Source organism: Pithys albifrons, chromosome 7, assembly GCF_047495875.1.
Source record: "Pithys albifrons albifrons isolate INPA30051 chromosome 7, PitAlb_v1, whole genome shotgun sequence".
In the NCBI taxonomy this organism is placed as follows: Eukaryota; Metazoa; Chordata; class Aves; order Passeriformes; family Thamnophilidae; genus Pithys; species Pithys albifrons.
This window is the reverse complement of record NC_092464.1, coordinates 45,502,518-45,528,927: the sequence shown is the minus strand read 5'-3', so window position 1 is coordinate 45,528,927 and position 26,410 is coordinate 45,502,518. Positions and strand designations below refer to the sequence as shown.

Here is a 26,410-nt window from a genome sequence, read left to right as displayed (position 1 = left end):
CCAGTCAACTCTTAATTGTCCACAAGGGTATCGTTACAAATTTAACATCTGTCACAGGACTAGTCAGTTTAGCTCCACTGGAAATCAACCAATGTCAAACTAGGCTATAACTCAATTACAAAAATAGTGTATTATTATTATTATTCTCTGTAAGAGAATTGCTAAGCCTTAAATCATTGTTAAAATATAATTTATTTAGACAGGACATGCTTTGGTTTTCAGGCTAAGATGGATGGACAGCTCTGCAGTTTTTAAGCATGAATTACGGACGCACACCTTCTCCTTGGATTTATTTTTACAAATCAAATTGCTGTGTGGGTTCTCCCTACACTGTGGACAGAATTTGGTGTAAAAGGACTGTGTTATAATCCCCCATGTGTTTTGTTTTAGTAATTAATACCAGAAGATAAAATTTCCCTAGATGTATGAAGCTACTAATAAGAAACATCTATACAATTTGAAAGTAAATATGAGAAAGATCACTAAATGAAGTTCACCTCCAGCCAGCAATAACTGCAGTTGGCAACTACTTCATTGGTGGCTGGTGGACTTTGTTAAATTAATCTCTGACATTTCACCTTTGAAAAAAACTACTAAAAATGCCTTTGTTACATGTTTCAATAAAAGAGGTGAAAGGATTCTGCTTAGAAGTTAAACTACTCTTGCAAGTACAAATAGCAAGACCTATATAGATAATCCTGTATAACATAGATGTAGTGACTTATGTAACACTTCATAATTTTGAAATATTTCATAGTCTTTTCAGTTAAATAACAAAACTACATTGCATTCCAACAACTCCAGTAGTGCAGGTTTCTGAGCTGTTCCACAACAGTATCAGTTATAACACACCAGTGAGGCAGGAAAAAAAAAAAAGGTATGTACTTAAGATCTTACAGTCCAATTCAACCCACTGCAATATTCCTCAAATGAAGAGGCACATGTAAGTGGTAAATTAAAGGCATGAGACAGAAAAGAGGAAAAGAAGCAGCTCTCGATTATCTGAAGCAACGTCAGGTCCCTGGATATTATGAATCACTCAACAGCAGCAGCATTGACTCAGACTTACACCGATTAAGATGACAGTACACAGCACTATGATGCAACTTCAATTCCTAACACTTAAAATCTTCTTGCACTTTAATCTAGTATTAACAGCAGTCTCTCCACATTAATGAATGCAGTTAAGCCAGTCATAAGTTTTTTCTAAGATAAATATATTTTCAGCTGGCACAGCAAAGAAGATTCTTTAGGTATTAAATACTGTAGTAGATTTCTCTGAAATTTTTCTAACACAAGCTTCAATTTTGGCAAACTGTTTAGCATAATAGTACACAAAATATATTTAATAAATTCACCAGTAAATTACAAATGTTTCTATCACTTATGTATAGAGAAGCATGGTATTAGTGTTTTGGCAGTGATACAACTAGGAAAATACTCAAAGATTCATTTCTTCTTAAATGGCTGCTCACATCCACATGGAATCAAAACTCCATATATGCATGAAGATAGTCAGATATGGTTTTTCTTGTCTCAGCTTTTATCACTTAAGATTGCTTTAAAAATGAGGAAATACTCTAAGTCTAAACAGACTAGAGAAGTTGAATATGATCATAGCTGTATATGGTATGAGTGCCCACCATCTTTTAAATAGCCTGATATCCAGGCCGTGATAAACGTCCAACTGCACAAAGTCACTGTTGTAGAACTCTGTAATGATGGCACTCAAGGGCTGTGCTGTTATCAGTACCCAAATAGCAATGAAATACCAGACACTTCCATCCACACCATATTCACATCTCCGAACTACAATACCTGTGTACAGGACCAAACAAAACACAGCTCAAACCTGGTAATCCTCTGACAACTTCAAAGGAGTAGGGAAAGAGTAGGAAAAACAGACCAAACATAAAGCACAACTCTAGTTCCTAATAAAGTAGCTGTTATAAGACACTTTCTAGGGTGATGCTATATCTGTACTTCTGCTTTTAACCTTTTCTTCCATGTATTTGTCCAATTCTATCCTCAATGTATTTATACTTTCAGCACCTGCCATACCTATGGCACTGAATTTTACTCTTCCATAATGCCTTTTGAAAAGACACATCTGCACTTATTTTAACACAGCTAACTTGATAACCACATATTCTCATTTTACAATATGAATAATTATTTCCAAATCCACTTTCCCATGCCATTTGCAGTGCTATGCTCTGGAGTCTTTTTTTTGCAAGCTGAAGTTCTTATCCTCTCAGACCCTCCTTGCACTATCACGCTGTACTTTTTCTTGAAAAGCTTCATTCCCTCTGAGAGTGAATGACCACAACTGCATTCAGTATCCAAGGCTTGAGTATCACAGACTTACCACAGCAAGTGATGTTTTCTGCCTTTTTGTCTGATCTTTTACTTGTCATTTCTAATAATCTAGCTGTCTTTCTGATTACTGCTGAGTGGAAAGCTGTAATTTCCATAAAAAACGATGCTAAAGGATTTCCAGAACAGTTACAAGTAGTTTAGAGTTTGACACTGCATATGCATAGTTGAAATTATTTTCCCCATGTGTGTTATTTGACATTTATCGTATTGAATGGCAGGTAATTTTACTTTTCTTTCACTATGTGAAGGAAACTCTCTGCCATTTCTCTGTCAGTTTTAATTTTCACTTCTGTGAATAATTTAGTACCATCAGTCAGTTCTGTCACCCCCCTTTTCTGAATTCATTATAAGTAGCACATGTTGCAACACATCTTTGCAAGGCATCTGTCTTAAAATACCTAAATTTTTAAAAACTGATCAAAGTCCAAGCTCCACAAGTACCAACTCTAAAGCAGGACTCACAGTGAGAGGATCCACTACACTAATCCCCATTTCCTGGGAGGTACCCCCTAAGAACGAAGGTGGAGAACTAAACGTCCATCCCCTTGTGCCAGTCAGCAAGGAATAATTCAACTACTGAACAAAACATGGAGCCACCCTGTATTAATGAACAAGCATATAACCAAAGCTACCTGTTATCCCCTACAACTCAGGCTATGTTTACATGGATAGCTTGACTCTCTTCTCAAGGCCACAGAACTTACCTTAGTGTGGTTAATGTTACCCATAGTAAAAACATAGCTCCCTTAATTAAGCTTTAGACCTCTTTAAATCAGAGCTTAAGACCCAAGCCGTGATACTGGGTGAAAACAGAAAGTAAGCAGGCTTGAAGACTAGTGCATTTGTGAGCCATGCTATTCTCAAGAGACAATTAGACCGCAGAGTGAAGTTTACTTATAGAAACTATGTTACCCATTATATGCAGTGACTGTTTCCAAACTCACAAGTAACTATGCTCATTACTTTCTTTTAGAGATTTTTCTGGAGGTACCTTGTTCTTTTCAGTGTGCCTTTCAATTGGCCCTTCACTAAAGACTTGGACTTAATGATCCTGGTGGGTCCCTTCCAGCTCAGAATACTCTGTGATTCTACTGGGAAATATCTTCTCTTCAAAGCAGAGCATACCAAAGTAAAGACTATCAGCTCCCAAAACTTTTTCCAGTCACATGTCAGAGCCACAACATTCAACATCACCATGACATTTGTTCTCATTAAAATTCCACATAAAAAGTTATTGCTAAAAGTGACCATGGAATTAAGGCTCTGCTGCTTTCAAATTTCTTCAAGCATTTACAGGAGGCACAGCATGTGCCTCAATGTTTTAATATAATCAGTAATCTCTCAGAATGTAATAGAAAAGATAATCTAATGCATGTTAGAATGGATTGGGAAGAAGGATGACACTTCTGTAATTTTTATCTAAAATTCTTCAGAACTTCAGAATCTTCATTGAGGGGTTTTTTTCTTACTTCTGGGAAGAGACAGCACTGATTGACTCACTCAGTATGTCAATTAGTAGAGAAATGGTTGCGCAAAAAAGTCTCACGTCATCTGGATTAGTTTAATGGACAGAAAGCCACATGGGGTATAGAACTTTTAAGCTAATTGAAAAAGGAAAGCCATTGAAAAAATTCTGTACAATATCTGCATACAGTCACATCCTCTATTGACAAAATTAAGGTGTCAGGGGTTAGATCAGAACAGCCTGTGGATGAAGAACACAAAAAAAAAAGCAAAAAGCATGTGCAGAAGTTTCTAACCCTTGTGTTGTCATTTCTGGTGAAAGAAATAACTCTCATATTGTCAAACAGTAGTTTTCCATGTCAGCTTTTCCCTTGACTTTCTATGAAGCAACTCATCATGTCCAGGGTGCTTTTATTTTAGCTTGATTTATAAAATAACTTTTAAACCTTGAGGAAGAGATCACTGCTGACAACTTTTACCTTAACCAGATAACAACCTTCATGCTTCAGGTAAAAGATCACCTGTGCATTATACAAATCATTTTTGTGGGCTAGTTAGAGGATAGAAAGGACTCCCACAGGAACTGCCAGCCATTGTGAGCCTCATCACTGCTCCAAGTGATCTGAATCAGAATATGTCCTTTTTTCAGGCAAATAAATATACTCAGCATAGAAAAGAAAAATGCAAATGATAGGGTCAGCACAAAACTCTTCCAGTTAATTATAACTAAATCTTTACCAAAAATTGGAAAATCAGTATTATTATAAACCTCAGTATCTGAATTTAATAAATACTTTTCCATTTTAGGCAGGTGGAGAAAACAGGCAGTTGGCCTTCTTCCAGTTTAAGGAACTGGGGTTTATTTTTCACTCCAATCTGGGAGCCTCTTCTCAATGGCCTTCACAATCATATTTGCATACCTGAAAATCTAGTTCTGTCAAAAATTGCACAGTCACACCTACTGATAGTCCTTACTTTGTATCTTGTAAAAACACACAAAACTGCATGCAAATTAAATTACTGCTCACTGCTGGCTTTCACTTGAGCATTTTCAATTAATTTCCATTAACTTTATCACACTTTTCCATATCTACAGTCAGTCCCAACAGAAATGAAGCTCCTCAATAACTGGCTTCAGGTTGATGGTAATCAGAAATTTGATCATTAAAAAAATCAATTTGTCCTATTTTCTTGGTTCAAAGTGCAAAAGCAAATCAAACATGAACTGAAACCCAGAATGAGCAATTCTTTTCAAAGTGGGAAAGAACCTGAGATGTTGCTCTTGAATTCCTGTTAACTTATACAATTTCCATTGCAGTTAAACTAAAAACAGAACTCAACTGAAAAACATTCTGGTTCTGCTTGCGCAATATAACCCTACTTTTTATTAAATTAGACTTCATTAAAAATGCATTTAATTTCTGATTAGAGACTTTCAAGCAATGTCACAGTAGAAAAAAATGCATCCTCTTCCCCCATCCCCACTCCCTAAAATCCTGTTTGTAACCAACTTTGTCTAAATGAGCAGTCCAGGCTCCTGATCTCAGCCTAGGATTCAAATTTCTCTCCAAGAGAAGAGTTTCCTATTAACCACTGTTACACTTAAATATTGATCTGGAAGCTCAAACATGTCTTCCTTCAACATTTTAAAAAAGCACAAAGTTCTGCTGGGTCCTGGCATTTATATTCATGGATTCCAGTCATGCTCACAGAGCAGCAATTAGAAGATATCCCTTGAGTAACAGCAATTCCAAAAATAGTCTGTATGCATCATAGAAGATGAAGCACCACTTTCCTCTAAAGTAATGTATGCTGTACATTCAAGTATAATTAGCCCACTAGACTTCGTAAATAGTATTAAACTAATTACTGTTTGCACCACTAGTGGCAGATGTGGTTAGAGATTATTAATTACAATGGACAATTTCTTGAATTTAACTCACAAAACGCAAGGCAATTTCTCCACTTTATTTTATGTCTGAATGACTATTTGCTGAGTGTTAGAAGGGCTCTTTTAAATTAGGAAGAGATGTTATTTATGAAAGTCAGTGAGTGAAGTAGTAGATTTCATAAAAAAAAAGAAAAGAAAAGCTGTTCATTGACAAGGATATAATTTTACACCTATTCTGAAACAGGGAAACTGCAGAAGAGGTATGTGTTAGAAGTACTGGACAAGCACTGGTCAGAGAGGAAGTTGTATCTCTAGCCACATAACTGGTACACTCAGATGGATTTTAAATAAACATCTAAAACTTTCAACATATGACATGAAGTCAACTGATGTCCAGAAATCTTGATACTTCAAAACTCACCTACTGCCACAGCCACAGGTTACTTAACAGAGACCAGGACAGTGATTCTCTGGCTTCAGTAAAATGTTCTGCTTTGTGTGGAGATGGGCACAGGGGAAGAAGAGTTGTAAAGAAACTGTCTCCTTGGTGTTATTTTCCAGGGAAAACTCCCCAGATGATTAAAATTTAAACAGGGAGGGGAATTTTATGTAATGTGTTGACACACAGTATTGTAATCTCAGTAACTGTTGATGGACGCCCACAAAAAATGGCACATATTTCTGTCAGTGTAAGACACACTGAAACCCCACAAAAGTAAAGCAATTACTTTTTAAAATTGAGGTAATTCTAGAATGAGGCAGGTATAACACAGTGAGAAGCAGCCTGGCAGGCATGTAGGGAGATATCAGTAGGCATCTGTACTTCACCTACACTTAACATTTCTTTTCTAGGACATTATTTGCCTTATTAGTTTAAAATAATTTGAACTGTTCAGTACTGTATTATTTCTCCTCTGACTATTAATTGGTTAGCTTTTTTGCATAAGGACCATTTTCTTGAATACAGCCTCTTGTAAGCATTAATGAAAAAAAACCATTAAACTTACCTAAATTCCAATTTATATTTTTGATTAATTGTACTATTTTCACTTATTTAAGACTCTATAATGTAAATACTCAACTGAAACATATCGAATAGAATTTGACTTCTAAAACCATGTGATTTCTAACATCACCCATTCTTATGTAGCACAACCCCTAAGATCCTTCATTCTTATTTATTTGCTAATGCCTTTCTTGATATAAGTGCTATAAGTGCTATATTGAGTGTGCCCTTGACCTAATTCCAATGCAAACAGATAAATTTCAATTTGAAGCAAATGGTCATCTCACTAAGTATGGTGGGTTATAATTTTGGTGGGAATTCAGGCACAAAACTGCATTTGGTACAGGTTACAATGATTTGTCACACACTGATTCAAACACTGAGGCCTCCTGATTTTCTGACAACTGTTCTGTGATGTAATTGTTCTGTCTTCAGCCAGCTTAGCTAACAGGAGAGTCTTTTAACCAAAAACTTCAAAGAAAACAAACCTTAGTGACACAAGAAGCTTATAGAATGTGCATTTGGTAATTGTAATGTGAGTTTTGAGAACAAAATCTGTTATACTTGAAAAAGCAAGGAGACAACAACAACAAAAAAAGCCCAGCACCAGAAGTGCTGTTGATGATCTCATCAGGAAGAATATGATTGAATGGGATCAATCCTCACAGGTGGCCTTCCCCAACTATGTTAAAAGCATAATGATAAATAAACTGGTGATATTTTCATTAATATACAGTAACATAGTTGCGTAGAAGCTGAAGATTTATACAATCAAGAACCACTATTTCTAAACTTTAAGTCCTTCTAATTCTCCCTCTGATTTCTCAACTAAATACAGTAAACTGAGTCTGAATGCCTTGCTGCTTCTTTGAAAATCTCTCTGTAAACAATAAGCATTTTTCCTGTATTTCAGACAGTTCCTAAATCTTCAAAATACTCTATTTATAAATGGAATTAGCTCTATTAGCCTGCAATATTTAAGTGGTTGTCAGACTTACAGTCGAGCGATGGATTGTCAACAAGCTGGGATGCTCTGTTACTGCTTCGAAGGTCAATAAAGTGGTCTTGATCAAGTCTTCTGATGCAGCTTGCCCTGTTGATAAAAATCATCATATTTCTTTATAAAATGCAGCTGTTTTAACACCTGCATAATAAAGTATTGCAACATTGTGGGTTATCTCACCTATTGCTCTGTTCAAGTTTGTTTCTCCTGAATCTATCGATGTGATGAACTCCTACAAAAGAAGCAGCATTTAGGTTAAAACACTTAAGGAAGAAAAACTAAGCACATAATCACTGAATAATTCAACACGAAATTCTTTAAGGGACTGTGTAAATACAAAATGCTAATGCACCTATATTAGGAAATACTTTCATAATCAGTTAAGACTGAGAGTACTAATGATCTAGCTGTTAAAATTTTGCAAGTCTGTAGTGCTGATGGACACATAAATGTGGAGTACAGTAAGGACTATTACCTTGACTAATATCAGAAATTACAGTATTTCCAGCAAAATAGACAGGAATTAAAGGTCTTTATTTTTAAGAGAAAACTGTAACTTCTTAGAAGACTTTGAACTACCTTGGACATGGCTATGACCAAATAACTCACTAAAATTACCAAAGACCCTTCAGAAAATGCAATTTTCTGTTATTTGTACCATCTTTTTGATCTCCATGCATACTACACACACCGTGGATACAGTTACACACGGGAGAACATGTAAAAATGCACACAACCTTCTATTAAAAATCACCTAAATTAGGCACCATTTTAAGGAACAGAGGCAATAAAGTATTATTTATTTGGTTGAGTAAATACTGCATAATTAGACACACTCTTCTTTTGCTTTCATTTCTCTGCATAGCTGTTTTTTTCATGGGAATGCAAAAGCCATGTTATTAAGACTTGCTAAATAAGGAATATCCTCAGCAAAATTTGTAGCATGCTCTTTTTTACTAATGCAGTATTTAAGAAAATGGTGCTTGTTTCATATTTCACCATCACTTAAAATTCCATTATTACATATTAAATTGGCAGAAGTATCTACATGGGCTACCTTATTTTCACAGTATATAAAAAACATCCCAAGGATTTTTCTCTAATTCAAAAAAGAGTTAGAAACTAATTATATATTTCATTATTTAAAAGAATCTCAGAGGCAGTCATAAAAAACAATTGCTTCCATAAGAAAAAAGTTATCTTCTCGATCATTTGAAGAAAATTACTAGGTGTTATCTAATTAGGTAGTTTTGGGAGAGAACAAATTATTTTGTTTGTTCATTTTAAGACACTTTCACACAAACATCATCTCAAGACCAATGTGGAAAAATCAATAGCTGCTGCAACAATTTTTCTGGCTACTAATGCTTATTTCCTTAATTTTATATTAAAAGTACAAGGGGATGCAATTATTTAAAAAATGCAGCTGTCTGGGGTTTCTTAAGCACTGGAGAGGGATGGTGAGTGTGTGTCAGTGCAGGTGAGCCTGTGCCCTTGGGGCACTGTGCCCTCACGTATTTATATCCACAGCACAAAACATGAAAGCACTTTCCCGACTCCCTCTCAATTTCTCTGCTCAACGCTACTGAAAATTACAGTGATGACAGAAGAAACTTCAAAGCAGCAAAGGAAAAACATTCTCAATGAGCAAACATTACAGGAAAATAACTTTTCCTTCCAGATACCAAACACACATCTTTCCACTCCTCATAATTTCTTATTGTTAAGACGAAGATATTTGAATAAAACAGGTAAAAAAAAAAAACAAAAGCTGAAAGACTGACTTGCTAAAGTCTTAGAGGCCTCAGTTATAGCACAGTAATTTGAAAAAGCACAAGCTGATCATCAAATGTCCTTTTATAGATGGCAGTGGGAAAGTCACTAAACACGAAATTCCAGAGTAGTTTGTTGCCTGCTAGAATGGATAGTTACTCTTTCAGATGCAATTAATTAGTCATATCATAACACAGTTACAGAAAACAGATTAAAATGTGATATTAATTTTTCAGATATACCACTTTCCCTCTCTTTTTCATGTGTAAATTTATGTAGTGTATATAAGTTCCTGACTTGCTTTTTTTGATGGAGACAGGACAAAATACAGGAAATATTGAGTAATCTGCTCCTCCTCGACTTGAGAGGAAAGCAGTGCTACTACAACTGGCCTGACTTCCTCAGTCAGGTGTTCAAACAAGCTGGAGTAACATCAAAAGAAAACTTACATTATACCTGGCCTGCTGTACCTAAATTGTTGACAGAAGAATTTCACCTTTTAGAAGGTTGATTGGAAACTATTAATAAATCTACTGCCTAGTTACAAATGCTTCAAAGGGATAAAGGACTTTGCAATTCAACACCTATAGTTTCTTTTTTTTTCACCATTCTAATGTTAATTTTTATACTAATATTTTAGTAGAGCTAAATTAAACCAACATTTTCTTGGAATCAAAAGTCAAAGGAGAAAGAGAAGGGAATCTGAACATTTAACTTGAATCTAACTGTTTGTAGGAAAGATTTCTTCATGCTACTGTGGAGGTAAATACCTAGTTGTCATTTATGAACCCATGCACTTAAAAGTATTTGCCTAACTCTGAAAATGTAACTTTGGAATATTTTTTTTCTTATTTAGCATAAGCAATTGTTTTCATATGAAGAAATTACATTAGAACTGCACTACTTGATTTCTGCTATACCATCCTATGGCGCAGTTAAAAATTTCATTTTTTATGGCTAATGTCATAAATAGATTATAGCTGTCAATATGAGACAAATATCGTCACTCCACAGTCTTCATCAAGTAAATACAGTATTGGCAAGAAGGTGACAAAAGGAAACAAAACCTTAAATATAGATAAGATTATAATTTCTCTTTTATTGCTACTTAAAAAATACTAGCATGAAATTCTAGAGAATATTCTGTGTAATTTAGAGCTACACTTTTCTACTGTAAAGTAAAGCACACAGGAAACTCTCAGTTTATCAAATATACGCAGAGTTTCCCTTTGACCCAGTAGATTACCACAGAAGATATTTTCTGATTCTTAATAAAGTTTTGAATACAATCAAAGCCTAAAACATATATTCAGAACAAAGTCTAAAACATATATTCAGAACAAAGTTCTCTTTCCAAATTAGAAATTTAATGTAATTTTATTACATTAAAGTAATTTCCAAAATTTTATGCATAGGGTTTTTTTGAAAAAAATATTTAATTTAGATGGTTATACTCACAAGTAAGGTGCCATAGCTGAAAAGAAACTCCTTTGTGACTATCTGGGGACGAAATACCTATTTGAATTTACCCAAAGTTGTGGGGAAAAGAAAAAAAGGGTTACATGCATGTCTTATGACCAGAAAAAGTAAACCAATTATTTCACATGTTAAAGAAAAACAGGACAAAATATGGATTTTCTTCTATAATGAGAGATGTATTACAATTCACAGAAGTCAGACATCTTTAATGCTGTCTCATGGCTGGAATACTCATCGACATACCCTTACACATCAATGAAAGTTCTATTTTATTCATTCTGATCCCCATCAGCAAAATTAGATTTGGGGGAAAATGCAAGAGTTTGACATTTGTTTAACAAAAAGCTACCTGGGATGTCACAAGATGAAGCACTACAGGCATCATAGGAAGGCACATCTTCAGCTGCTTGGCCTGAACCGTTGAGGGGTGTTTGCGCCCGGAGACACTGGTGAGGGCAGCCAGGATGTCACCTGCAGACAACAACAGTGCAGGCTGAGCCAACTCAAGTGCTTCACTAACCAACAGCAAATGACACATAAAACATCTCTGTGCCAGTAGCCTTTGTTCACTCCTGTCTTCTCCCTCTTGCTAAAGGCAGTGCTCATGTGGCTGTAGGGTAAATCAGGCTGGGCAGCACTTCCCTTCCCCAGCTCAGAGTCCAACCAGGGCAACCTCTCACTCTGGCTACAGGGACAGGTACACAAAGGTGACCTCTGGCAAAAGGGTGAGGACAGAAATACAAGGCAGGTGTTGAAGTAAAGGTGAAATTACCCCTTTTGGCAGAGTGGGCTTATAATGCCCTTTGGTGACTACATATGCATAATACTTAAATTCTATGGGTGCAATTCTACTTCCAGGGAACTAAAAAGCAAAATTCTCATGACTTTCAGTTAACCAAGAAAGAATGAACCACGATTAGTGGGTGACATAATGCTGAAGTGTGTTTTCCCTGCAGAACAGTTAAACTGGAAAAAAGAAAGAGAAACATCCTTTCCCCCCTCAAAAAAAGAACCCTCCACAAGCCATGCACACATATTTAACTGACAAATTTAACTGACACAACTGACCTAAAGCTACAGGTATTCTCAAAAAAGAGGTAGCAGCAGTTCAATGAGAGAACATAGCTGCCTTCATGACAAACCTCAGATACAATAAGAGAGTAACACTGTAATTGCAATAGTGAAAATTACGCTTCAGACCTCAGAAGAGACATACAAAAAACAAGGAACATTATGCTAAATTTGTGTTACATTATTACATTACCAGTTGTCTAAGACAAGCAAGACCTTTTCTGCATGGGATAAAGAACAGAAGCAGAGAAAAGTCACAGCTCACATGGAAAGAAGGAAAATTCCATAACCTGAAAATATTAAAAGCCAAATGCTGTCTTGAAAGAACATTTACTGTATCTTTTTTCCCCTAAATAGAGAGCTGCGCAAAACTGTAAAAGGGAAATTACATAGACATTAAAAAAAAAAAAGGATGGGATTCGGTATTTTATACGATTTTTCAGGCCAGAAAAGGCCCTTCCTTTCAGAGTAAGTCAGTTTAATCATGTTGAATAATACCAATGCTTTTTTTCTGCTCCCATGGAGTTCAGTTTTCAATCTAAGCAGAAATGACAGAGCCTGGCACCAAAGTAGGCTGCAAAAATACCTCGCCTTAAAGATTTGACTCATTCACTGCTGAAGGAAAAGAAAGTGTTGCTTAAAACTCTCTCAATATATGAACCAAAACACCGTTTTTTCATCAATACGTTTTTGTTTTGAATTACACACAATATTGTAATTCAACAAGAATTCTCTGTGGTTAGCAACAATTTACTGAGCAACCTACTCTCTCTATTATAAGGACTATATAATCATCACATTAGGCAATTCTGCAATTGATAGATAGATATGGTTACTTCTATCTTCAGCATGGTCTAAGCAATTTATACCTACTTCCTAGAAATAGGTTAAATATTATAAATGCAGAAATAAAATTAATTTCTTATTTACAACAACTGAAGCTTTTACAATTATCCACAAGATTAATGGTTTATTTCATTTGTTTAAATGTATCTTTAAGGCCAATTTCTACAATTTAATCTATTTGGTTTATAGCAACATCTGGTGGAAGAAGATGGGATCAGTAAGGAGCTTACATAAATGCATATTCAAAAATCCAGCAAGGATTAATTTTAAATCAACAGTTAAACTGCTTTTAACTGTTCCAGTTTTCAAAACTGATTATTTTTCTTAGGAGCCCATACCACCTCATATTCATAGCAATAAAAACCCTACTGACCAATGTGGGCAAATATGGATAGATAACTTAAGATTAAAGAAAAAATCAACACGTAGATCCACGGTGGGAAAGAAAACAGAGTGTAAAAATATGCTTGGTATCAGTTGTCAACAATTCATTCAAATTGTAAATCAGTAGCAAATACACATGTAAGCGACTGATATGTATTATGATTGTAACTAAATATTTGGTGTATTGAACTCTCAGATTCTGAGGAAATACCAGGGCCTACTATATTAGTTGCATATATAAACAGTAGGAGGTGAGTTTCTGCCTCAAACATTTGTAGTCTGAGACTTCTATCCTGAAATACAGATAATGTGCAAACTGATATTTAGTTAGAAAAAAAAAGGGATCAGATGTTTGCAGCAAGGCAAAAATTCCTATTAGCATAGGAAGCAAAGTTTCTTTTAAAATAGCAGCATGACATTTAGATTTGCCAACCTTTGCAGTGCTACCATTTCATTTTCAATACCCTAGCAATAATGTACAGAAGATGAGAAATACATCAGGCATCATCTCATCAGAAAATAATTTTATGAAAAAAATCCTCTTTTGCCCGAGTAAATCAGCTTCAGATATCTAAACCAATTGAAGTATCAAGGTTGAAAATTTCCAGAAAAATTGCCTGGAGCAAACACTCAAGATATGTTTCAGGGTAAGTGATTGACATGTACTCAGAGATACAGCCTGTTGCATCTCTCCCAGCTCTCTGTTTCATGGGGCAAATTTACTCTTAGGTTTTACAATGCTTGGAATATCCTTAGAACATTGATAAAACTTCTTACACATTTTGGCCTCATTCCTGACCAAGTTGAGGGGTTTACCATTCCACAAGTACAAAACATTAGTACAGGAAATCATGAATTCCAGTACAAAACATGTGATCATGACATAACAAACACTTCAGGAAGCTGATAGAATGCAAACTTGATGTAGTCAGACAATTCAGCCTTTCCACCTGTGTATGTAAGAAGATACTTGTTTCCTGACAGACTAAGTAAAGGTAACGTTTCTTCAGTTAACCAACTGAATTTACCGAGAATTCCTGGCAGCTCCTGCACAATGTGATAGATGAGAAGATCCAGGCATTTTGACAGATATTCACTGCCTCCTTGCTGCTCTTTTCCTGGTGTGGTCTTTCTGCTGTCCCTTTCAATGTACATCACAAGCCTGCAATTAAACAAGTGTAAAACATTACCTGTCATAATAAAAAAATAACTCTGTATCTCAAAAATATTACAGACATGGACATTTCTAGTAGCTGTGGTTACAACCAGGATGATACGTTAGTTTTGGCTCTGTATTTAAAAAAAATTAGACTTTTAATACAAATCAACTTGTAAAATATCACAAATTAATCAGTACAGGGACACAAGGGAAGAAACCCTTAGGCTACTTTACGTAAGTGCAACTTACTGATTTAAATGAATATGTGATTATAATATAAGGAATGAATCTCTCCGCAAACTTAGTCAGAGACTGATTTTACAACATACTTTTGAAATACATGACCAGTATGTGCAATATGAGCAAAAGACTAAAAGCATTTATTTTCAACAGGTAGGAATCTCAACAGCAAGAATAATTTAACTCAATGTAACAAGAGATCAATCTTTCACTCCAGAAAAATCATCCTACATAAATCATACAACAGCCTATTATAATGTTAGCACATACATATGGCCATGTTGAAAGAGAGAAAAGTCCAAACTAGTCTTAGAATTATAGAACCAGTTGGGTTGAAAAAGACCTCCGAGATTATCCAGTCCAACCCTTGGTCCAACTCCAGTCCCTTTACTAGATCATGGCACTCAGTGCCACATCCAAGCTCAGTTTATAAACCTCCAGGGATGGTGAATCCACCACCTCTCTGGGCAGCCCATTCCAATGCCTGATTACTCTCTCTGGAAAGAATTTTTTTCTGATCTCCAACTTCAATTTCCCCAGGCAGAGCTTGAGTCCGTGCCCCCTTGTCCTATTGCTGAGTGCCTGGGAGAAGAGACCAACCCCCACCTGGCTATAACATCCTTTCCCCAGAAATGTGGTGTTCAGGATGTCTAAAGACAAGTTCAGTGCTCACATTCCAGCTGGCAAGTGCTGGCTGTGCCGTTCTGCAGTGACACTTCTCACGGTGAAATGGGGATTGATTCCTTAGACACTGGCTAACTTACAAGAGATGGCTTTAATAATACACCTGTAACAGAACGCTCCAGGCAAGATTTTACAATGCTTATTTGAATAGACAGAAGGGCCAGACCTCCCTGCAGGGGCATAATATTGACATCTTTGTTTCACATTCAAGCTCCCTCCAGGTCCTGTGCAAAGAACTATCAATCACTGGTGAGTGAAATCCATGCTCTGGATTTTAAGAATGTACTTCAGCACTATCTTTTTGAATAACCTTTTTATCATCAACGCTCTTCATTAGAGCTATGAAAATAAGTTATTTACACTGCCTCATGTGTACATGATAGTACTGCAAGACTCACAAACACAAGATTTTATACTAGGAAATGTCTTTCCATCAAAGAGCCGATTTATTCAGTGAAATAAAAACTAATTAAGAATGCATTTTGCAGAATTATGTCCCTAACCAATACAGGACTGTTATGAACACTACAACCTTATCCTTCCCAATCTGTTCTACAGAGAGAAGTCAAAAGACACATTCAGTAACTACTTTTCACCTCTGCAATACCCAGAAGGAACACAATTCAGCTGCACTTCTCAGAGACCGTGAAGGCATCTTTTATTTTTCTTGTAATCTCTGGAAATTGCATTAAATTACAAGGAATTTTGATTCATCTGTTAGAAAAGAACTACCCAAAAATCTGACACTGCACTTCAAATAAAATTTTCCTTTAAAAAGCTTTACATTTTTTAATGTAAAAATTTGAGTGTTTTAAATTAAAATGGTAAAATCCTTCAAGCCTTACTAGACAATGAAGTAATTTTTACTCAAAAAAAGTTTAACTTTGAAAAAAAAGGACAAAATATCAGTTTGTATGGGTTTTTTCTTTAAGAAAAAACTTTTAGATTTAGCAATTATCTGATTCTATATATGAAAATACATTTAGATTTGTTTAAGTTTTACTTGAAATGGGCAAAACAGATTTCAACATGAGTGATTTTATTGCTTGGGAGGAGGAGGAGGTTCTTTTCTTACAAAAGCATGTTCTGTTGTTTAATCACATTTGAGAAGCATAAAAAGTAGGTTCATTTATTCTGAGAGGAAAGATAAAAAGTTTACATAAACTCATGAGTTCTCTCCTTTGTGTTGTCCTTCCCATCTCAAAATTGTCTTTCACAGAAACATTTTCTATAAATATGCACAACTATTTTTTCCGCTGATAGTCCTGTTTAACTAAACATTGTCTTGAGAAAATTGTGAAGATAAAAATTGCGTAGCCTGGAAAGCATTAGTGTCTCTGTTTTCCTTCAACAAATTCCTCAGTTATATGCAGAACAATTCATCAGTTACTTTTTTTCCCTGAAGAATCTCAATGTTCTCTCTAATGGCCAAAACTAGGCCTATAGAAATATGTTTACTCAACTGAGTTAATGCATGTTTGTTTTGTACTCAACACTACATTAAAAATATGTAGGTATTAGTATAAATAAGTTAAATATGATGATGAATAAACCACTGTCTATGAAGCAAAAGTCTGATAAAAGAAGCTAAAATAAGCTTAAGCTCTGCCAGGGGAAATTTAAGTTGGAGATCAGAAAAAAAACCTTTCCAGAGAGAGTAATCAGGCATTGGAATGGCCTGGCCAGAGAGGGGGTGGATTCCCCATCCCTGGAGGTTTTTAAACTGAGATTGGACGTGGCACTGAGTGCCATCATCTGGTAAAGGGACTGGAGTTGGACCAAGGGTTGGACTTGATGATCCTGGAGGTCGTTTCCAACCCAATTGATTCTATGATTCTATAAGCTTGCTGTTACCCTTCCTTTACACTTCCTCTTCCCCTCCTCCTCCTTCCCTTTCTCTTCCTTTCACCCTCCCTTTTCCTTTCCTTGCCCTTCCCTCCCACTGAGTGGAGTAAGGATGAGACTGCTCTTTCCCTCACATGGCCACAGCTTTTTCAACTCCAAAACCACTTGCAAGGACACACACCACAAAGTTTACCAGATGGGAACAGGATTTTATTGTCTGAATTGTCAGTGAAGAATATTTTCCTAATATTAAATCTAAATCTCTCCTGGGACAACTTAAGACCATTTCTTCTTGTGCTATGGCTTGTTACTTATAAAAAACAGAAACCCTCACTTGGCAACAACCTCCTTTCAGGGAGTTGCAGAGAGCAAGAAGGTCTCCTCTGAGCCTCTTTTTCTCCAGGCTAAACAATCTCCCTTCCTTCAGCTCCCCCTTATCAGACCTGGCTCCAGCCCTGCCCCAGCTCTGTGTCCCTCTAGGAAGGACAGCTCTCCAGATGCTCTCCAGGGCTGGGAGTGTTGGCCCCAGGGCAGTCCCCATGCCCAGGAGACCCAGGGGGCTGTTTCCAGCACAAATCCAAAACACAGCACCGTAGTAGTTACTATGAAAAAAATTAACACTATCCCAGCCGAACCCAACACATTGACTAAACAAAGGCTTTTCGAATGCCAAACTGAACAGCATTTAACTTGAAGCTGTAGTTAGATGCAGTGTTGCCATGAAATAGTTATTTCTGTTTTGTCATCTGCATCTTCCTTCAAGTGATGCACACTTAAAAACTGCCTTATATTGATTATCATTATCATAAACAGATTTTATAATCTAAGGCAATATAAATCCTGTTACAGACATTAGCTCAAGACACACCATTAAACAGAAGTTACGCACATTTTATTCCACACTCTTCATACTACTCAAATCAAACACCCTCATAAAGAGAAGTTGAGTACATCAAACTGATTACTGCTTACTGTACTAGCAATTTTGACTTTATGAGTCTTAATTTTGAACTAACTTCTCAGTCACAGAACTGGAGACATTTAACTGTAACACTCCAATAGGAATTTAACAGTGTAAGTCAATGAGTATCCAGTATCCCTTCTGGGCATTGTAAGATTATTCCAGAGTTCATGGTATTATGGAAGTTGGTGTCTCCACATGTACTGGGTCATTTCTCTCTCTGTAGCAATCTTATTTTCTGGATGTAAGAGAAAGGTTTTAGGCTAGATGATCTATTCCATCAAGAGATACACTGGTCACTAAAGTACAATTATGAAGATAACAATGAAGAACAACAGTTTATCAATTCAATAAAACTGCTACAAGACATGCCTATTGTTTTATCTAATGTGTTACATTATGTATTGGTCTCTAAACAGCTCTGTCTGGAGCATCATAATAAAACAAGGAAATAAAGCCAAAATTCGTAACACAGAATCATATCCCAAATTCACAACACATTCTCTTCAGAAAGGGTGCCCACTGGAAAGCATTATAAATAAAGTAAATTGTTGATAAAAATTATTAAATTCCTTTTCCTTCATATAATATCTGAGGTACAGATAAACAAACAGTAACTGCCCATGCAGGATTTCTGTCAGGCATTTCTGCAAACACACAACAGAGCATTATATGCATATCAAGTATATGAATAGCAAGAGTTATGAAAAATGTAACCAGTCAAAAGTTACTTACAAATCATTAGAGGCATTTTGCACTGAGCAGAACACAATCTGCAAAAATATTTCTAGATGTACAAAAAGATAGACAAAGGAACTTGGATTCAGTACTCTGTGATTCTAAAAATCTTGGGATATCTCCAGGTTTGTGTGTGAGTGGAGGAACATACAATGATAGCATCCACAAGGTGACCTCTCACAATGGCTCTAGGTTATAAGTCACCTGCTCCTTGCAATCCAGCCCTCTAACTCCAATGTGAACATCCCAATTCTTCCCAAACATCAATATAAGATACAAAGTTATATTTGCTGTAAATGTATCCAGATTTACAGCAATCCACAAGTCTCATTCTTTTTTACTTTCGATTCCAAACCTGCTTTACTTCAATATTGTAAAAATTATGTTCATACTTCATTTTGCTCTTCTTCATACTGAAGAGTAGAAGATATAAAACCCAGCTAAAATTTCTTTCACCTTATTTCTCCAATTACCTCAATACATGGTGACAATACACATTCTAACACAGCCTAAGTCCTCTCTGATACAGGAAATTTTTTTGTGCCATCAGAAGACACAGAATTTCAAATAACAATTCCACTGTGAGTAATTTCTTGCAAAGCATTTTAAATCACAGAAAAATTAAATACTTCATGTAAAAGTCACAGGAATTTCCTGGTCATTATATAAATCACCCCCACAACACACATAGCCAAGAAATACTGGTTTACCTTTAATGTGCCTATACTGAAGAGACTATGGATTATACCAGATCACAGGATGAGGAAGGTACATGACAGAACCTTTTGTTTTGCTTTTCCCCACCATAACAACTTGCTATTGAAGTAGTTGTTTTGCCCTACCCAAAGCAAAATCTGCTCCTTGCAAGTGCTCACTGGGACCACAAGTTACTTAAAAAGACAGACTGTCCCTGTAAGACAGTGGTGTCCTCTTGTTATTGTCACCTGATAACCCCAGACAAAAGAGAACATGCTTTTCCTCATATTCTCATGAATGAAATGATTCATATTACACAGAGAACAGTTCCCTCCTAAAACACTGGCCCCAAAATACCACACATTAAAAAGTATTTCAGGGACAACTTTAAATATTATATTTTTAATTATCTTTCTTTATCACCTTACCTTGCTTGACAACTGAGTAGCAACATCTCCCTGTTATTAATGAAAACCTGTAGCAGGACCAGAAAAGCTTTTGCTCGAATAAAAGTTGAAGGACTTTCAAGTAAACGAGTAATTGTAGTCACAAAATCCTTAGTGGAAATAAACACAAACACATTGAGGTTACTCACACTATATTGTAACACTGTATACATTTAAAATTTGCTCATTTTCTTTTAACTTTACATGAAAAAAATCCATAAAACATTAGCAAATAAATTCTGTTCAAGACAGACTGCCCATGTGCTTTGATCATCTTCACAAGTACTAATGTAGCAAGAAAACACTGTCTAAGGTACTATGTCAAAAATGGTATGAAATTAACTATAAAAGATGATAAAGCTTATATTTTAAAATGTCTTACCTTAAGGATAAACACAGGATATTTTACCATATTTATTTTCAGAATACATAAATATTTTGGCACAAATATGATTAAATTTTTACCTTTTCACTCCCATATATGCAGATCTGGTCTACATCAAACCCCAAATTATACTCCAGAGGCTCCAAATAGATGGTGAAACTGTTTCTACCACCTCTGATTTTTCTTATCTAAACGAATTTTGGGTTCATAAAGTGAATGAGATCTTTTCAATGGAAAAACAAAATTAGGACTTGGAAACAAAAAGGATAAGCCACAAGCAGTAAGGAACCAGGACTGCCATAACCCACTGACCATCCTCCATTCCTACAATAAAGCCAATTTATAAGTTGCCAAGATCCTTGCTAACTCACTCCTTCCTGTAAATACAAATAAAAGAATGATTTTAAAAGTTTAACAAAGATAGTAAAAAATAAATAATAACCACAAAACATTTCCTTTCAGAAAGTTCAACTATGGGTAGCTGACTGGACTCTGAAATCACAGCTTTTGTTTTTTCCTCTCTCTTTGCCCTGTATATTGAACAGATATTCTTCTCTGGTTTCTGGAATGTGGCCTGGCACATGGAAAAACATAAGATTTGTGTGCAGTGCCTCAGGTTCCAAGGGAATAAAGCTGAGAGTCAGTGGAAGGTAAAAGAGCTCCCAAATTATGAATAATATAATAGGTATTATGAGTTGTAAAAGATGAGGATTATTTATGCTCTGTCCACCAATATGCTGTAACTCCTGAAGAACCAAAGAAAGAAAACCAAAACAAACAAGAAACTACATGGAGCATCTTCTACTTCTGAGGAATAAAAATATCTGCTACTTTTCTGTACTTCTACAAAGACCAATTGGGCTGCTTGCTAAAAATAAGAAAATAAAAAAAAATCCATCTTCAACGATTATCTTGCTGGCAGTAGTGATGGTACTTTTGGATCAGCTCTTGATCAGAATGTCTTGTTTTAAAAACACAACCCCCACTTCAAATCTCTCTTCTCAAAAAATCCCAAACAAACAAACAAAAAACCAAAACAAAACAAAAAAAAACCACAACAAAACACCAAAAACAGAACTGAAAACTGAGCCAGAATTTACAAACTGGGTCAACTGGCCCTATGCAAGAATTAGACTGAGCACAAATGCCTCATCAACATAAACCACCTTCAAACAGTTGAGCTGGATTCTCAAGGGAGGGACACTACAGAGCCGAAGTGTGTAGCCTGTGCCTGTATGTTGTGTACAAAGTTCAGAATCCTGCTGTGGGATGCACATTTAACATACAAAGCATTATTCAAACTCCTGCTGACAGAGTAACTGCAAACCAACACTGAATGCAGTTTTTTAGAGACAGCCCTTGCAACAATTAGCTGCACATCTTTACAGAGAGTGGAAAAAACCAGGAGTGTAAGGATTGGCCAAGACACAATCAGATTTTACTTGAATACCACTTCAACCCTGTCTTCAAAAGCAGTAATCACAGACAGTAACTACAGAAATCCCAGAAAAACAAATTCCTAATTATTCTAGAACTGTTTTTTTCTATTTCAATTATTTATTTCACCAACAGGAAAGTTCTTCAACCTTGTGGTTGAAAGTGTAAGCTCTGTGAAGTTTCCTGCTTTAAACACTTCAACAGCTCATAGAGCATGACTTGTAGCTCCTCCAGTATGAACTCACAGCAATAAAGTTCTTAAATTACATCTACTAAAAGCAAAGGTTGAAATTTTGATGAACTGTGGTTTGGGGTTTAGCTCTTTAGTTGTTGCTGGTTTTGGGGCTTTTTAAATGTAATTAGTCAAAACAACAAAAAAGTTTTCATGTTAAAAAACCCCATAGACCTCAGACTTAGTCAAAGAGCATGTATAATGCATCACTGTGCTAACATAAATGGACTTGTTAGACCATGCACGGGGACACCACGACAAAGACACTTGCAAGTACAAAACAAAGCACATCTGACTACTTCGAGTTCTTGTGCTCTGGAAAGCAAGGATATTTCAGTGTTACCATGGGCTAAGACACCACCAGCAATTAAAATAAATTGCATCAGCCTTATCTGGGAATGTTCTAATAATCTGGCTTCAGAAACAAACGTGACATTATGGAATTGGCTTTTCTGCCTGGTCTGTGGACTGCAAACAGCAACAGTTTATCCAAAGAAAATCTGAAGCACATCTTTGTTGACCTGCACGACTCAATAGATCAAAAAACCCAAAAATCACTGAAATACCCCCAAATACTTTAATTATTAATCATTTCGTTGTTATATTGTTCTTCTCTCCCTTGCAACTGGTTTGATGTATCAATGGAGATTCTGCAGGGTAAGGACACTCCTTTCATTGTGGGGTCAACTACAAGATCATGACTTTATATTGGATACATGTAGTAATACTGCAAGTCTAGTTTTAAACAAAAACAACGTTCTCAAATTGGCTGAACAAGGGGAAAACAGACTACCATTTCATTCATTCAAAGGTGAATCTTGACTGGCAGGTGAAAATAATCAGCAGTGGTATTTTTATCTACTCTTACAGTGTGTCAAAGAGTCCCAATTTTAAGTTCTTTTTCCACACTTTATTTTAAAAATATGATTTCAGCTACTTTAGTTTTAAAAACAAGAACTAAAATAGAAAGGCTCTGTATCAGAGAGGGATAAAACCAGTCCATTTTAGCTATTGTAGTTCTCTGAGGATTTATACTGGTGTCTGTGATCACAGAACTCCACTTGTCCTCATCCTCTGGCTTTTATTTTGTAAGTGGTTCTTATCGCTGTTCTTGAAGGAAGAAGAAAACAAAGGCAGCCCTGAGTCTCATAAGCCAAAGGAGTTTCTAGATAACACACACAAAGCTAAATTATCTCCATCTTCAATTTGTATCTTTAAGCATCTTTTAATATATTGGTTTGCAACCATATTAAGCAGATAGGGCGGTCTCGTGGTGTAATGGTGAGCACTCCGGACTCTGAATCCCAAGGTCGTGAGTTCGAGTCTCAGTGCAGACCCTCCCCTGGCAATTCAAAGCCTCCCTGCCATGTGATCCTATCAGATCTCGGATGCTCAGCATGGCCAGCCCCGGGTGCTGTGACAGTCCCGAGGACTTCACTGTCACTGTCCAAGCTCACTTGGCTGTGGCAAATGGACCTTGGGACTTAAATGGTGGGGCCAGTTCTGCGCACGTTGTGCCTGACATAAAAGAATCCACTGCGCAGGCTGGAAGGGCATGTGGGGAGAGCCCTTCCCAAATCTTCCTTTGCGAAGTTTGGCCATACAAACAGACAGTCTGTGTGACACTGAGGTCCTTCTACCTCTCAAGCTACAGCACACAAAGATTCTAGAGAAGGCAAAGTAATTTGTAGGCCAACACTACCCACCTTTCCCTTCTCTAATTCAGATGGACTTCTGTGTCATAAGCACGGAATTTTGAAAAGTGCATTGAGTATTAAATTCAAATTTCAGCACTAAAATATCATTACTTCATGTAATATGATAACACCTGGCAGTTCAATACAGGAGCAGGATTGCATTTTTAAATCCCTCTCAAGAAAAATAGAAATCTAGTTTCTGCTTTCAAAATCCTACAATCTAATTTGAATAAAATAAACATTCTATGAGATACAGGTTTGTCTGAGCTGTAAAGCAAGTACAGTTACCAAATCTGGGTACATGCAGTAGAACCAGACCCACTTTACCAGTTTTTAAACTACAATGTTTTTCAGCTACAGCTTTGGCTACTGTTCCCACTTCTATCATTAGTTTGACATGTGCTCTTAAAGGAATGTCTCTATTTGTCTATACTTCCATTTTCTAATGTGCACAATGTTATTCAAATTGCTCATGAGAACTGCAGTATCAGAAAGGCAATTCTTTGAGCAATTATTCACAAGAAATTCAGTATGTACAAGGGAGCAATGTAAGTGCTATATAATTAAGAAATTCTTCACAGAAAACATCATGCTGCAGCCATAAGCATGTTACACATTCCATTCTTTCTCGGAATGTTCAGATAAACAATTTTTAACTATACTTCTCTGACTATACCATCAACTCAGACTGAACACCATTCAAAACTGCACTATTAAAGGACAATTTGCCACCTGTTACTGCTGCTGTTGTGAGATCTGTGAGAAGCTTAACACCAGCTGACATACATTCACAAAATTCTGACAATGGCACAGAAATTACTTTTAGGAAGAGAATGTGTGATTTCAGGCTGCAAGAAGAGATGGGTGGAAAGCAGTAAATTATTTTTAATTTAAATATCATTGTTAAAACAAAATGTAGAGAACAAAACTCTCTCAACTAAGGCCCAACAGATTATTATACCCAAGATGATTGTCAGGTTACAACGTATTTTATAAGAGTATCTGGTGAAATCAAGAGCTAGAGTTCCTCTCCTCTTTGTGATTTTTATCCTTTCTGAGAAGAGGGAGATTGCTTTTATTTATGAACTGTATAAACATACCGCCAAGAAAATAAATACTGTTTCCCTAAACACAAAATAATTTGGCAATCCAAACAGAAAGCTTTTAATCAACTCTACCAAAAATTATATTAGGCATATATCAAAGCCAGTAGTTTTATTCAGTGACACTAAAAGGAAACCCCTAAGGTATTAAAATGCTAGACATTTTAGTGTCTGCAAGACATTTCACTTACAAATTGGCCAATGTCCTTTAAGGAGACCATAAAGCACAACTTTGAATTCAACCAGGACAGTCATTATCTTCTCCTTTAAACGTCTAAAAGAGTTACATCAAATAGCTGTCCTTACACATTCCTTTTGGATTTTCCTTAGGGAAAATTATCAGTTATGGTCAGTTTTTTTCTGAATTGATTGAATTCTAGCTGCAGTAACAATTTATTATACCCATTAATACCATTTATCAAAGACCCGTGAGAGAGAAAGAAAAACTATACATATTATTTAGATTTTAAGCAGATAAAAACAAAATAAACACATTTTCATTTCCTGCTATTCAGATATGTAAATGTCACTGATTTAAGCATTTTGAAAACCCAAAACCAGTAGCAGAGTCAACTTTAACTTTCCCTTAGTGAAATTCTATGCCACTGAATAATATTAATCTGAAATCAAACCTTTTCTTGAATCAGCCTCTGTAGATGAATTCCACAAGACAACATTGCTGAAAACATGGTGAGCATGTACTGCTGAATTTTGTATATTCCATTTGCCAAGGAATTTAGTATGGCTGTTAATCCCACTTTTTCAATGACGCTCTGGAACACACTAGGGGAGGAACGAGTAATTCTGCACAAAGCCTACAAAAGCAAAAAAACCTCTGTTATTTAATGGGTCTATCATCTCAAGAAAGAAAATGGAAAAAAAAAGCAGGTAGTAAGTTTTCTAGTAGTTTAGGAATATAAGGAATTCATACAGATTCATTCCTAAGACAAATATTAAGGGAAAAGACTACTTATTTTTAGAGACCCGGAATTCTAAATAGAACGTTACACAATCTGTACAGCTGCAATTCAAATATTTGGCACACCAACATCAAACAGAGCCACACTACTCTTTTCCTCTAGAGAACCATAATGATGGAGCCGCACAGCCCACACTTGAGTCTTTTGTCAGGCACAGCATTGAGGCAGCAACAGATAACACCGTATCAGAAGGGAGGGAGGGAGGGGGTGTGGGTGTGACTCGGCTTCGTGAACGAAGATTTGGGCAGGGCTCTCCCCACGTGCCCTTCCAGCCTGTGCAGTGGATTTTTTAGGTCAGGCACAGCGTGTGCAGAACTGGCCCCACCGTTTAAGTCCTGAGGTTCATCTGCCATGGCCAAGCAAGCTTGGACAGTGACAGTGAAGTCCTCAGGACTAGAACCTACAGCACCCAGCATTTCCCAGGAGGTCTCCCATACAAGTACTAATCCGGGGCTGACCCTGCTTAGCTTCTGAGATCTGACGGGATCGGATGTCAGGGAGGCATTTAACT

General features: G+C 36.3%; 1 protein-coding gene across 4 annotated transcripts in view; it reads right to left on the bottom strand.

The window, feature by feature from the left end:
* ULK4 (unc-51 like kinase 4) overlaps positions 1-26,410 on the bottom strand; it is a 205,180-nt gene that overhangs the window by 131,870 nt on the left and 46,900 nt on the right. For all 4 annotated transcript variants that reach the window (XM_071561347.1, XM_071561350.1, XM_071561349.1 and 1 more), the window contains 7 exons: positions 25,552-25,734; positions 20,048-20,175; positions 14,325-14,458; positions 11,345-11,466; positions 10,975-11,031; positions 7,924-7,975; positions 7,739-7,833 (listed from right to left, as the gene is read on the bottom strand). In XM_071561347.1, coding sequence (XP_071417448.1) covers positions 7,739-7,833; positions 7,924-7,975; positions 10,975-11,031; positions 11,345-11,466; positions 14,325-14,458; positions 20,048-20,175; positions 25,552-25,734 — 771 coding nt within the window. The remainder of the gene's footprint in view (positions 1-7,738; positions 7,834-7,923; positions 7,976-10,974; positions 11,032-11,344; positions 11,467-14,324; positions 14,459-20,047; positions 20,176-25,551; positions 25,735-26,410) is intronic.